The sequence below is a fragment of the Anthonomus grandis genome, chromosome 22 (genome assembly GCF_022605725.1).
Source record: "Anthonomus grandis grandis chromosome 22, icAntGran1.3, whole genome shotgun sequence".
Classification (NCBI taxonomy): Eukaryota; Metazoa; Arthropoda; class Insecta; order Coleoptera; family Curculionidae; genus Anthonomus; species Anthonomus grandis.
The window spans coordinates 45,658,745-45,673,980 of NC_065567.1; the positions used below are offsets into that span (position 1 = coordinate 45,658,745).

At 32.1% G+C, this 15,236-nt stretch overlaps 1 protein-coding gene across 2 annotated transcripts in view; it reads right to left on the bottom strand.

Annotated features, from left to right (window-relative positions):
* LOC126749097 (furin-like protease 1) overlaps positions 1-15,236 on the bottom strand; it is a 152,309-nt gene that overhangs the window by 81,764 nt on the left and 55,309 nt on the right. For both annotated transcript variants that reach the window (XM_050458729.1, XM_050458730.1), the window contains exon 2: positions 6,955-7,312. In XM_050458729.1, the coding sequence (XP_050314686.1) occupies positions 6,955-7,119 (165 nt within the window). In that variant the 5' untranslated portion in view covers positions 7,120-7,312. The remainder of the gene's footprint in view (positions 1-6,954; positions 7,313-15,236) is intronic.

Consider the following 15,236-nt stretch of genomic DNA (forward strand, 5'->3'; position numbering starts at 1 on the left):
TGGCCAATTATCTTGTACTTAGCGTACTATGCATTGCAACTTCCCCCAATACTGCAATCTCCATAGCTTCATGAAACCCTGCATTTTCAATATTCCTCTTTTTGTTGTGAACTGAACCTGTTTCGCGAAACTTTGAAACCAATTCCCGAATAATTTTCCCAGAGAGATGTTTCTCAGGATGCCATTGATTAAATAAATCCTTGACCGGATTTCCACACTCATTGTTTTTAAAAAAAAGCTGAATAATCTCTACTCTTTCTGCAATTGAGTACACCATAATTGACAATAAATTTAAAGATTCAACAATTTTTAAACACTTTAACCACAAAAAAGGTATCTAGTAAAACTACTTGACCTAATTTAAACGTGAAGAAAGAAACCGGATATTTTTATTCACTAAAGGTGCCTAAAGAGTTTGCCGCAAAAACGTTGTATATATATACAACGTTATTATATATTGTATAATAATTAATTATAGTTATAATTGTAATTATAAAATTTATTCAGAGAGTGAGACTGAACCCAGAGTGAACATAGAACATATCTTTAAGTCGAAACACTAATTTAATCATTTCAATTAAACAAATGATAAGAATGCGAGAAACAATTTTTTGTCTTTTAAATGAACTTGTCGTTTTTGCGGCAAACTCTTTAGGCACATTTAGTGAATAAAAATATCCGGGTTCTTTTGATTTTTTGGTTCGGTTGAGTTTTTTGAAATGGTTTTTACGTCAAAAGTTGTCCCCCTGACAAACATACTTGACGTATTTTTGGATTTTGGCGAAAAGTTTTTTCTCACCCTGTAATGCCTTGCGGTACGTTTTCGATGGGCCACCCTGTATATAATTATACTCCATAGTAGTAATAATTACTGTTTCCTTTATAGAGACGTATAACTTAATATAAATTTTTGTAAAAAATATTTAGAACCTATTTTCAATATATGATGATGTTTACAATCTATATAATTACATATATCTAAAATTTAACTATTATTGTAATTAATTTTTAAATTGTTTGTTTTTGTAAGGCAGTGAATTAAAAAATTGCCATTTTAATAATATAAGTATTAGCTACTTGGAACACAATAATGGTTTATTTCTTAAGTGTTACCATTATTGAAAAAATCCACTGGGAAATGTAACCATAAAAAATAAACTGTAGGCATTTTTTTGTTGAGAGACGCATATTAGGTGCAATATTAATTATTGATAATTACAGATTCCCCTCTACCTGACCAACTCTCAGTTCCCCTTTACCTGCCCAAAACTTAACATACGTTTAAATATAGGTGCTTCAATTAATAAAGGTAACAATAATTAGTGAAACTAAAATAAATGAATTAAGTAGAATAAAAATTTAAAAATTGGAAATACCAATTTTTGCTTTCCTATGATTAAAATAAACAACAAAATATTAACCGAACCTCAAATTGTACACATGTGTTTATTTTTGCTCTGATTTAATTTTCAGTTTTTTTTAATATTATATCAAAAACTAAAACTTATTTTGCTTAAAGTTAAAGAGCTAAGTCGCTACTGTGTGTGTAGCATATTGATTCTACACAATTATTTTGTTTTTATTGGATTTTTTCTAAGAAGTTTGTAATGTTATATTGTGAATAATGAAGCACTGCAACAAGTGTTTAAAGCCAATCAATGATGATCACATAGAGAAAGCGCCTAGATGTGATAGCTGCCGTGTATTTTTTCATTTGGACGAAAAATGTTCCGGTCTTTGTGCAAGTGAGCAGAGAGCCATAGTTGTGCAGAAACGCATTATTCTGTTCTTTTGTGATGCTTGTGTGCTCTCCTTCAAAAAAAATCCTCTGAAGATCGTGCAATCGGGCAAACAATCTAATGGTTTACGGTGTTCCTGAGTCTGGAAGTAGCAGTATGCAAGAAAGAATTGATAATGACAATGTTGTACTCGCCCCCATCTTAAAAAATGTTGGCATCGCACAGGATGATGTTTTAAAGGCTTTACGAATAGGGCAGGCTTCCGAAGGAAGGAACAGGCCAATTAAAGTGGTAACTAAACAATCAAATTTGGGATTATAAGAATGCTATGAAAAGGCGAAATAGACTTGATGGTAACATAATAGGCTATGATAAAACAAAGCTTCAGCAAGAACATTTCAAAGCTGTTCTATCTGAGCTTCGTGGTGCAATATTGCAATGTGATTATGATGTCATGATTTTGATTGAGACTTGGCTAAATCAACATTACTCAGACCATGAATTAGCTAATTCTGAATATCAGATTTTTAGGCTAGATCGCAATTCCTTAAGGACAATTTTCCCAATATACCTGTATTTCTGTTTGGAGATTACAATTTACCCTTAGCCACTTGGAATTACTCAATTGAAGAGGGTCTCTTAGTTGAGTGCGCACTGACCTATCCAGCCACAATAGTTTGTGAATCATTTTCTTATCTGAATATGCGACAATCTAACATTATTCCAAACAATCATGGTGTATTTCTGGATCTGATTTTTAACAGTATTGACGAGTGCCATAAAATAACTGTTCAGTAAGACACTCTTCTTCCGAACAACTTTCACCACTTAGCAACAATTTGCGATATTAGGGTTAGTGATAGGATTAAAAGGTTGGATTATAGTACAACTTATTTTGATTTTAAAAATGCTCTGTTTGAATGATTATTTTTCTTTATTGGGCTGGATTAGTATTTTTGATGGTTCAGACATCGATAATTCAGTGAATAACTTTTATGAAGTAGTTTTATATGCAATCTCACTCTATGTACCAAAAAAAATATATAAACCTTCCAGGTTTCCTCGTTGGTTTTCCCCAGAATTAAGGAATCTTGTTCTATCAAAAAAGACTGCTCATGCTAAATTCAAAAGTACTAACTTAGCTAAAGATTATATCCTGTTTGCTAACCTCCGTACTCAATGTAAAGTTCATACTGAGCAATGCTTAGATCTTACATTGCTACCTTAAATGAGTCAATTCAATCTGACACCACACAATTTTGGAATCATATTAACTCTTAATAAAAGTCATGGTATCCCAAATGCTATGCATTTAAATGATATTTCAGCAGATTCGGGGGAGGATATTGCAAACGTATTTTCAACCTATTTTTCTAGTGTTTATCACTCTGATGAGATTGATCTCAGTAACTTTAATTTTCCAGTAGCAAATTCTGTCGGCATGATAAAAGGCATTTTCACCAGCCAAGGCCAGTTCACCCTGTCTGAGGTTTTTGAATCTATATTTGGTCTTAAGGACAAACTGAGTTATGGTCCTGATAATGTTCATACCTATTTCCTAAAAAGATGTGTTTGTAGTTTGTCTCGACCTTTGTGTACATTATTTATAAAAAATTACAGGTCCATTGTTATGTGTTATCTGCTATCCCTAAGCTTTTTGAGCTTATCCTGAACAAATATCTTACTTCGCATTGTAGAGGTCTATTGATCAACGAGCAGCATGGGTTTAGGCAGGGTAAATCTACTTCTACAAACCTTGTATTATATCATGACTTCATTGTCAGGGCTTTCGAGAAGGGTCATCAGGTCGACTCCATCTATACTGATTTCTCGAAGGCCTTTGACACAGTCATCCACTCATCCTATGGTTTCCCTAAGTGGTTTCTTTCTTGGCTAAATAGTTACCTACATAAAAGGATACAATTCGTTAATGTAAGGGGTTCAGTTTCATCAGGGGTCACATTTGGGGCCTCTACTCTTTAATTTATTTATTAACGATATTTTTAGTATTATCAAATTTTGCAAATTCCTATTATTTGCAGACGACCTGAAGCTATTTTTACATATTTTAAACTTGTCTGATTGCCTGATGATACAATCAAACATAGATTCTCTATATAATTGGTCAGCCTCTAGTGGCTTACATCTTAATAAAGATAAGTGTTTTATCATTTCTTTTACTAAATCTAGAAAAGTTGTCCCATTTGACTACCACATAAATGGTAATATACTTTCAAAAGTATCGCTAATTGAAGATTTGGGGGTGTTGTTTGACAGTTCCCTGACTTTCATACCCCATATAGATAGTTTGTCTAGTAAAGCCCTTCGTACTCTTGGTTTTATAACTAGAAATACTCAAGACTTTTCAGTAGCTGCCTTCAGAGTTTTTTTGACACTTATTCGTAGTATCATGTCTTATTCTTCCATAGTCTGGTCCCCTTATTATGCTAACCATATTTACAGTCTTGATAAGGTCCAAAATAAATTTCTCAGGACTTGTGCCTGGCGATTGAATGTACGAGATGAGTCTTTATTGGAACTTAAGTCAAGGCTAAATATCACTTCTCTTGAGGACTATCGAACTAGGTGTGATATATTTCTTCACAAGTTGATTAATAATGCTATTGATTGCCCTGAATTGTTATCGCGGATAAACTTTAGATGCAATAGCAGAGTCCTTAGAGAGACGTCCCTTTTCCTGGTTGAATATCACCATACAAACTATGGTAAATTTTCTCCAATTAATCGACTCCACATGTTGGGAAATAGATTTAATCAGGCTTTTGCCTTAGTGGATTTAAAGCCTTCAAAACTTAAAAGGTGTCTGAGTGAGTTTACTCGTTGAGTACTATGTGTTAAGTATCAAATAAATTTGATTGCTTTTACTTTTCTTATTTTGATTATTTTAATGGTATGTTTTTAGTTGCTTCATATTTCTTTTTTTGAAGTTTTTGGTTAAGTTATTGGAAGTTTTATCTTATTTGTATATCTTAGGCTGCTACATATTTATATACATTTAGATAGATATGTATATTATTGATTTATAGAAAATTTGGATATTTAATAGATTAAGTTCATTATACAATATCTTATTAATATATTTGTTGATGGCAGAATAATTATATACATTTAGGGTTAGGATATAATGTATTTTGTAATTTTTTTAGAATGGGTCATCCCGTAAATAAATAAATAAATAATCAATCTACCCTGTGGTTCGTAGATGTCAGGAATATGCAGTCTATTTAATGTAAAACTTCGGTTGTTTACAATGTGAGAGGATAAAAAAATCAGATTCTATGATCAGATTCTTCTTATAGATACAAGATATTTTTCCATATAAACATGGAAACAATCTCAAAACATACAATGGCTATATCTGAGAAACGAAAAAAATAAGAAAATCGCTGAAAAAAATGCCAATAATAGGTAGGGAGGAAACAAAATAATGTAATAGCTAAATTGTTGTCACACCCCTTAACCTCCAGCGACCCCAACTTTATAATCTTAAATGACAACTCTCTGCTGTAATTTCTTAATTTTTATGGAACCGTATACCTTCGATGTAGTAGTTTTTTGTTTATGAAATGAAAATTGCCTTTTTTATTATTAATTTAAGAAATGTTCGCAATAATTTCCATTCTTTTTAGGATAATATAACAAATTTTAGGTGGCCCCAGAGAAAGAAATCACAAGGCGATTTGTTCTGGGATCTAGGAGGCCAATCAAATAGAGCTTTTCTGAAGTAGGAGATAATTATTTTCTAACTGGAACTATAAAAACATATTTTCTTCTAAAGATAAATTGCCGCGAGCGTCTCTATAATTCTCTGTCATGAACTATCAAATGTTCGCCAGATCTTTCTAGCGTACCAGCCCAAACTTTCTAGCATACCATAAAGTTGGTGGACGTGTTGCGTATGTCTTTCTCTAAATATTTTGGTCATTTTAGTAACGACAGTTTTTTGTTTATTTCCCTGCCCATTTAAACAGAAGGTGCACTCATTACTAAAGCAAATATTTTTAAGGACTTGAGATTCTGCTGTACTTATTTCTAGCTATTTTACAAAATTCAATTCTTTTGTTGAGGAAATCGTCACCAAGTTCGTAAGGCACGTGCGTTCTATAGAGATTAAAGTAATGTAATTTAAATACTTTCCTTACAGATTCGCGATATAATAGCATTGCCGATAACTGCCTGACGATTCAGTAACGCAGGATTTATTGCAAACGGTCCGAGTACTTCAATTTGCGTCGTTTTGTCCTGCCATTTTGGTTCATTCTTTTTTTTTTATTCGCGATAATTCCAGGTTCTTGAAATGTTGTCGCTAGTTGGCGAATGTACACATGACCTACATTTCTCTCTAGATATACCTGGTGAAATACTTGAGCTGTTATTAACAGACTTTTCTTTACCTTAAATAAAAATAATTTCCACACGTTCAACACCATTGTTGCCTATAAATTCTATTTCTCGTGCCAACAGTATCGAAATAAAAGCAAATGCAGTAATTCTAATAAAAGCAACGTTTCGCCGAAACAGGAATACAAAATTACCTCTCAAAACCGTATATTTAAAACATCGTTTTTTAGGTTAATTACTATCACTTTATTTTTTTATGTCCGAGTAGATACAAATATTCTGTCGATTACGGGTGTAAAATGTTTTACTGCTTTAAAATTAATGCTACCCTAGTAATAAGAATGTTTTTTTATTAAATAAATAATGAAAAATACAATTTTGATTAAGTAATGTTTAATTTAATAAACAAAAAACTACTACATTGAAGGAAGCTTTAGGGTACTATTGAAGACCATTTTTTAAAAGCTTTCAGATAAGGAGGACATTGCCGTTGAAGATTTTGATGTCGAGGTGGCTGGGGGTGAAAGCAGAATTCTCAAAAAATCAAAAATGAAATTATATTATTCATCATGATAATACAATCGATCCGACTATTAATATGGGGCATTTCATTAATGAACAACGCGCTTTACAAAAACTCGATAAATCCGGAAACTTATAATGTTACTTAATAGTTGTTACTTAATGTAAATTTAATGTTAAATAAGTGTTACTTAATGTAAATTTGAGTTTCTACAAAAATATTTAAAATACGTCATCTTGGCGATGTATAACTATTTTCTAAAGTGATCAAACTAGGCTTTTCTTTTCAAGACAAACTTATTTATTAAGTTATTAACTACTCAATACTTACCAGTCCATGATTAATAAATCCATGGTCTCGAGCTACTTCGTTAGCAACCTGAGCACCACCTGATATGTGCACAGCCCATTGGTGAGTGTAATGCGCGTTCGTGGATGTTAAGTAATAGGCAATGATAGTAAAGGCCACACAAACAAAATAAAAATAATATTTCATCGTCTTCAATCCCTCTGGTTATTTCTTCATACTACAGATGTGTAGTGGTAACAATGTTTCCAAAGTATGTTTCCAATGTTGAAAGTAGATCAGTCTTAGTTTCCTAAATTTAGTTTCTTGTTACGTTTAGATAAGTTCGTTTTAAACTAACAAATTTAATCAGTTCGTTCTCGTTAAAGGGCATATCTTCAGCCTGAAACAAAAAAAAACATAGGAAATGTAGTTGAGGAGTTGAGTTTGAGTAGGAGATTGTAGTTTGAGTCAAAAATTGGACTATAAGAAATAGTAATATTCAATGTGAAAACCGAGGTATTGATTTATGGCCTAACTTAAGTACTAATAAAACACAATGCCAACTTATTTATAACTAGGTTTATACCTATTATACAGAGTTTTAATAAAGTATGTAGTCAAACTTTAAGCATCGAATCCTTAGTCTATTTGACGTCGAAATATTCATATGAACATGGGTTCGCAACAGCTTTGTTTTCAAGCTAGAGCATATCAAAAATGATAGTATTGTTTTAACAAATTGTAAAAGAATGAATACAGCTGCTTTTAAACCCTCCACGAGCGTAGATATAGATAACGTTATTCAGAATTTTTTGAAAAAATAGCATGGCATTTAAGCATTGTAGTTATCTAGACGCACGTGAAAACAGTTAAATTTATTTATTTTCTTTAATAATTCGACAGCTGTCAAAAATTAGTTTTCTTCTCTGCTCATTCTAAAGCTCCAAATATTTTTTGGTCCGTCATTTCGTCTTTAAATTGACCAATGATTACAGTTTGTCTACATACTTTAGTAACACCCCGCATAAGTTCTTTCAAATTTAACAATAATGTTTTGACCGTCCTCCGTAAACATTTTCTCGCGTCAATTGTTCGTTAGGGGAAGGATATTAAATGTGAAGGTGAATCATTTAAATAGTCAAACTAAGTACAAAAAGGAAAATCGGTATTTGTTGTTTCCTTTTTATTTTAAAAAATATAATATTTATTCTATTTAGTATGAGAGTGGTCGATGGTGCGCCAACTTAAAAGTAAAGGAAATTTAGGAATAAAAAATAATTAGAATATTTTTCCTAAACTTTTGTTCTCTAGTAATAATAATAAATAGGAAGTAATTTTTAATGAATTTATAACATGAGCAATATCGTATGTAAAGGATCTGTTTAAACAGTGCTTTTCTATTATGAGGAACAGTAAGGAAGCGAGTATTTCGCGACTGACATTTCTGTATACTATTCCTTAATACATTTTTTATATGCGTGTGTATGTATTTTAATCATGACATTGGTTCAAACCAAATAGCCCAGCATCTCTTCTGTTTGCATCTTATAAATTTTCTTTATAATACTTTTTTTTAACAAAAGTTTAATTAAATTCTAGATTATTATTTATTTATTATTATGATCATTTATACAGGGCCTGCAACAGTGCGCCGGTCTTTATTATTTTTTGGGACGTGATAACGCATGTCTGGAAAATATTTTGATATGGTGCCATTTTGTTTATTTCATTTTTAGGACCACCTTAGGCTATGAGCTAAATATGGCTAGTTCTCGCAGTTTGACTGCAATAATTTTGTTTACAAAAAAAAATTAAAAATCACTACATTATTTAATTTCATCTTGACAAGAAATCTTAATTTAATGTCAATATTAGGTTAAATTCGAATTCTAGAAGAATGAAGGATTATATTTGACTTTCATCGCGAACGTAGTCGGAACAAAATACATTAGCGGTACCTGCGTGAGAAATTGCGTAAATTTGGTATTTTTAGTGCAAACCTTAAATCTAAAATAGTCTCTTTATATTCCTTAGGAGCACACAATCGCTTGAAGAGTGTAGTTTTTGGAAATAAATGAAAAATTGCGAAAATATACGGGAATTAGTGTTTACAACATTGTGACAATAGTACGTTGTTTACATAGATATATAAAAAGGGGAGATAAAACTGTTTACATTTTCAAGCGATCCGAAACCATAATTTTTACCAAGCAATGGAAGCTTATGGAAGGCGGTGGTCCCATCGTTTTAGTTTTGCGGCCAATCACTAGATGGCGACATCGATGAATCAATTATTTTTGCTTGTTTACGTTAGATAGCGCCATAATATCAATCGATATGAGTGTTCGGGTTTTTCCTACATATCCTACTATACTTTTGTGTTTTGTGGTTTTTCCCCAGATTCTTTCTAGTCTAGTGTATTTTCTGCATATGTTGATTTGTGTATTGTGTACTTATCAGATTTACCTAATAATGGATAATTTAAAACCTTCAAAGCAAAAATGTTGTGTACCTATGTGCGACAACAAATTTGGTACCCGAATTCTGTTTCCAAAAGAAGCGGAAAAAATGAATCAGTGGTTAAAGAAAGTTAATAATCCTTTCCTACATAACTTGAGCCTTGAGGATATTGATTTATAAAACCTACAAAGTGTGCTTAAGACATTTTCCTGAGAATTTTATTGTTTGTGACACAAAAGCCAGGAGAGGTGTTACATGTAATGCAATACCTATGTGGTTTTTACCAAAACGTATATGAAGTTATATATAATAAGAATTTACTAAAGTGTATACCTATAAACTAAATTGTTCATGTAGAAGACTTTACCACTCTGGTAAAATATTAATTTTTTTTCAAATTTGTGTTTAGTGAAACCTGAGTTACAACCAGAGACCTTAACACCTAAGATGAGACATGAATTATTAGATGAACATTATTAACCACCCACAAAAAAGCAAAAACTGGATAACACTGCTTCTATATATTTCAGAATTGCCTATCCGACAAGGAAAGCTTTAATTTTAACATTATAAGTAAGTCAATACTTTATTTTGTGCACGTTAGAAAAATATCTATCTCAACTATATACTCAAAATTTATAATGAAATTTAAAAAAAATCTTGTGGAAGATTTAAAGTAAAAATTTAAACATCTAGATAAAAAAAAGTGTTGTTATCATGCTGTTAAATGCCATGAAGAAATAGTGGAAATAAATTATCCGTATATCATAACTTATACTTTGGATTAATTAAATGTTGTTGAGATATGTTACAAAAATCTTGTCAAAAATCTGTAGATATGGACTTCAACCTATTTGACAAAGAGGTAGACTTTGCTATTTTCATCTTCCAAAATGAAATGTCAAATTAATATATTTTATTAAGATATTTTTCTTTGTTTTTTAGCACTACCAGGCAATTTATTTGATAACACAATGAAAACTCCCATGAAGAAATACTTCCAAGATACCATTGCTTCAAGTGGTAAGTCATTTTTTTCTTTTAGAAAAAACTTAACTAACAGTTAAAATGTAAATTAATAAAACATTTTTACAGATTGCAATAAACGAAATGAACTTTTAAAAAGTATTAATGTGTCTCGAAAAAAAATGACTCCAAAGAAAAAAATTCTCTATTCGAAAGTCATAGAATCGGCTAAAAGACTGGGGAGGGTCAGTAGAAGACTGACAAATTTTAAATATAGACTTGCCGCAGCTGAAAAACTTGCAGCACCTTGCTGCTACCAGCTATTGTACGGTAGGAAAAAACTAGCCGCTAAAATAAAAAAAACTTCAAAACTCAAAACAAATAACTGTAAAGCTGTAAAAGTAGTTCTTTTCTTAAACCTATTTTGGAAAGTGAACTAATTACTGTAATTGGATCTTTGGGAAATACTGATTCAAATATTGATAATGGCATAATCTAATAGTTTTATAAAGAAATATAAATGATACTTGATAGCACCTCTTTTACATTTAGTAAATAATATTTTTGAGTTTACCCTGAAATTTAAAAAATGCAATAGTTATACCACTTCATAAATCAGACGCAAGGGATGGGTTATAAAATTACAGACCCATAGCTCTCCGACAGCATAAGCAAGGTTGTAGAAAAATGCATTAAATTGAGATTGAGTAGCTATATTGATAAAAATAACTTACTTAATGCAAATCGGTAAGGTTTTAAGACAGGTATGGGAACTGACGATGCTTTAATCATCGTAACCAATGACATAATTAATGCTTTTTAACACAATACAAAATGTATGACAATATTCCTAGACCTGGCTAAGGCCTTTGATACTCATCTTACCGGAACGCTTGGAAGCTAAATGTATAAGAGGAATATTAAAATCATTTATCGAAAATCGTTACCAGCAAGTTAAGATAGGCGAGGTTTACAGCAGCAAAGTTTTGGTACAATGTGGTGTGCCACAGAGAATGTCTTTCGTCTAATATTGTTCACTTATGATCATTACAAATTTACCAGCTTTGTGTTACGCTGATGATACCGCTCTGATAGTCAGGGCGGGCGCAATGGAATGAGGTATTTCAAAAAGCCGAACAAGTCCCTGGTAAGGTTAAAAAATTTCTAAATTGTAGTTTATAATCGCTTAATATTAGCAAGACTCATTTCATGTGTTACTCCATGACAAAAGCAGGAATGCCGTATAACATTGGGACTGTTAAAATTTATGATAATGATTGTAATAATTTAAAGCCTTTTAATTGTGTGCGGATTAGTGCAGGGACCAAAAATTTAAATATTTGGGTGTCTACTTCGATAGGCATCTAAAATGGGAGACATATGTGCAATATATCTGTGGTAAATTAAGAAAACTTATGTATAAATATGCTAAGACAATGTTTGTCACCTACAGTATTGTTGTAATAAACAGGGTGTAAGACGTGCTAATATTTAAGGGAGTGATTCCTGGACATATTTTAAGAAAAAAAGTTCCTATGAATATATGTCCTGTTAAAGTTTTCAAAAAAAAAATCAGTTTTTTAAAATTTGGTACAATTTTTCAATTTGGTACATGTATTCTATGCATCAAGACGCATTTTTTGATGTCGAAAAAAAACATTTTCTCTGCCAGTGGCGTCCCTACAGGCCTTCTATTGAATATTTTTAGTCAGAAAAGTACTACGCCACTGTTTTTTCTTAAAACAAAAATTATTTTTGAAATCCTCAATCACTTTTTAGTAAATTTGATCTCTTGTTTTTCTTTTGTCCGAGTTAAAAAATTTAAATAATTTAAGAAATACTCATGTTTTTAACTCGTTAAAAAAGTAAATGGAAGTAAAAAAGTGCCGTAACGCGTCTTTATTTATCGCAAATAAAGTCGCGGAGTCGCCTATGCATGTTTCTTATTGGTCGTTGCTATGGGTAGCGAGCTGTGATTTAAAACCTCAAATTGTTAAAAACCATCACAGTATTAATGTAGTAGTAATGGCTCATTATACCAATGAAGAAATGGCAGTGCATTTCGTATATGGCCTCGCCGATGGTAACGCAACAGAAGCCAGACGTATTTATCAGGAAAGATATCCGAATCGTGTGATTCGACCATATAGCCGTATCTTTTCAAATATTCATCGTCGACTTAGGGAAACTGGTTGTTTCAAGAAAGGTACTCCGGAAGGTAGACCTCGAACTATCAGAACCCCTGAAATTGAGAACGCGGTGCTACAAGCAATCAGAGAACACCCTGAGATGAGTACGAGGAAGATCGCTAGAACTCTGCATATCTGTCATCAAATTGTTTGGCGCATTTTGGTTGATTTTTTATTATACCCATACCATATTTTAAGAGTACAAGCATTACTTCCCGAAGATTTTCCGCAGCGAGTGAACTTCTATCAGTGGTATCTCCAGAATATTATACTACATCCGCTTGAGTCACAGATTTTTTTCACAGACGAAGCAAATTTTCTCGAAACGCTATTCCAAATTTTCAAAATAATCATTTGTGGGCAGAAGAAAACGCCCATGCCATAACGGAAACCCATTTTCAACACAAATTTTCGGTTAATGTTTGGGCAGGAATTATTGGTGATTACCTAATAGGCCCATTTTTGTCTACCAGGGCGCCTTGATGGTCTGTTATATTTACAGTTTCTCGAAGAAGAACTGCCTGAGCTTCTTGAAGATGTGCCACTTTTGTTAAGAAACCAAATAAGGCACATGCACGATGATGCCCCTGTTTATTTTAGTTTAATTGTCCGAAACCATTTATTTACAGTACCACAAGATGGCTCACATAACAGACGTTGTTCATATAACAGTTGTTGTTATCAGCGGAATTAAAAAAGTTAAAAAAAGATGAAATAATTAACTTAATTGTTCTTCAAAAATTACTATCAACTTTTGCTAATAGTGAAGTGCTTTGTGAATTAAAAGAAAGGCTGGTTGCAGTTTTTTCTGCGCGAGAAAATGTATTTTCCGACAATAACAGTAGCTTTGAGGCTAACTCAGATCAAAACAATGTGTGTGGCAAACAAGATTGTTCAAAAACAAGAATGGTGTTAAAATATACAAGCTCTAAGGTAAGTGATCTTTGTAAATTAATCTCTCACCTAGAAGATAGAATTTTGGAACAAAAACAATTTATTTTAATGTTACAGTTCAAATCCACAAATCAGTTACCATCAATGTCATCTACTAATAATTCAATGGACAACAAGACCTATGAACCTATTGACACTCCACAGTTTACTTCGCATCAAATTAATTCGACAGCAAAGCAAAAGGCGACATCTGACAGTAATGAATGGGAAATGGCAAGATCATCAAGGCAAAACCTACGTTCTCGCCTGAACAGCCAAGACTACTTCCAGCGAACCCAGCGTTAATCCCAAGCTACCAAAGGTCACGCTATCCCAAGTAAGCACCGCCGTTGAAAATGCAGTCACTCATATGATTGCGAAGCGTTGCATGGATCTGGGTAATACGGGTAAATCTATTTCACCGTCTACCATTCGACGACGCCACAAGCCCGTCGTGGGAACTAATACGAGCTCCGATATTCAATCCATGCCTAAACTTGGGTATCTACATTCTACATGTATATCAGCTTCATCCAAGTACATCGGCAGAGGGACTAGCAAACCTACTAAAAGTTACAGCACCAGAGATTTTTCTTCAATTTTCCAAAGATTATTTCTGCTCGTAATGGGGAGGCACATTTTTCCAGGGAAGCCTCGCACCAAAGAAATACGTAAATTCCTCTATTGATAAAAATAATAGCGACAAAAATCGCCTATTAGTTTGTCATATTAACATTCGAAGTTTAAGAAATAAAGTATTAGAGCTTGAAAATTTCCTAAATTCAGTAAATCTTCCTCAAGCGGTTTGTATTTCTGAAACCTGGTGTAATTCAAATAAATCTCAAACTTTTTTTCTAGATATAAATTTACTTCGTATTGAAGGTTATTTTTTAGCCTCTTACTTTTCACGCTTTGATATGAGAGGTGGGGGCGTTGCAATTTATATCCGCAAGGATCTCAGTTTTAATGAATGTGAAGTTTCCTCAGATTATGTACAAAAGACTATTGAATTTACGTTTTCTAATTTAAAAATTAATAATCAGAAATATCTTATTGGTTGTATATATCGATCACCCTCTGAGAGTATTGATAATTATGTAAATATTTTGGAGGGATTATTAAACGAAGTTATTAAGCCCACCACTTTGGCTATTATATGTGGCGACTTTAATGTACATTTTGAAGATCCGTCCTGTAAAAATTCCTTGAAAATTTTAAATGTTTTCTCGGGTTTTGGGTTGCATAAAACTATTATTGAGCATATATAATATATTATTGTAATGGATCCTCCTTAGGTTCTGAGTTTGACAGTTTTTTTAACACTTTTCAGTTTGCTGTATGATTCCTTTCCTTTGAAGGGGTGCTATCCTAAAAGTCGAAACACCCGCAGGCCGTGGATGACAGAAGATTTGATTAATGAAGGTCAATTTTTAAGAGATTTGTTTAAGAGCTATAAATATAACACACATAAAGAAAATATTTTAAAGAAATATAACATATTAAAAAAAAACAACATTTTTTAAAAACCAAAATAGCCAAACGTACCTATTATAATGAACTTTAATAATAATATAAATAATAATTTCCAAATAAAAATATAAAGGAATATGCCAAACAACCGGAATATTTTATTAACGAAAACAGTTCTAATTTTAGCGATATGCAGGAAGCCACTGAAGTTTTTAATATTTTTTTTATTGAGTCTCTAAACAAAATTGTAAATAATAGGAATTTAGCCTTAACAAATAAATCGCCAAAAACATTAAATAATAAAAT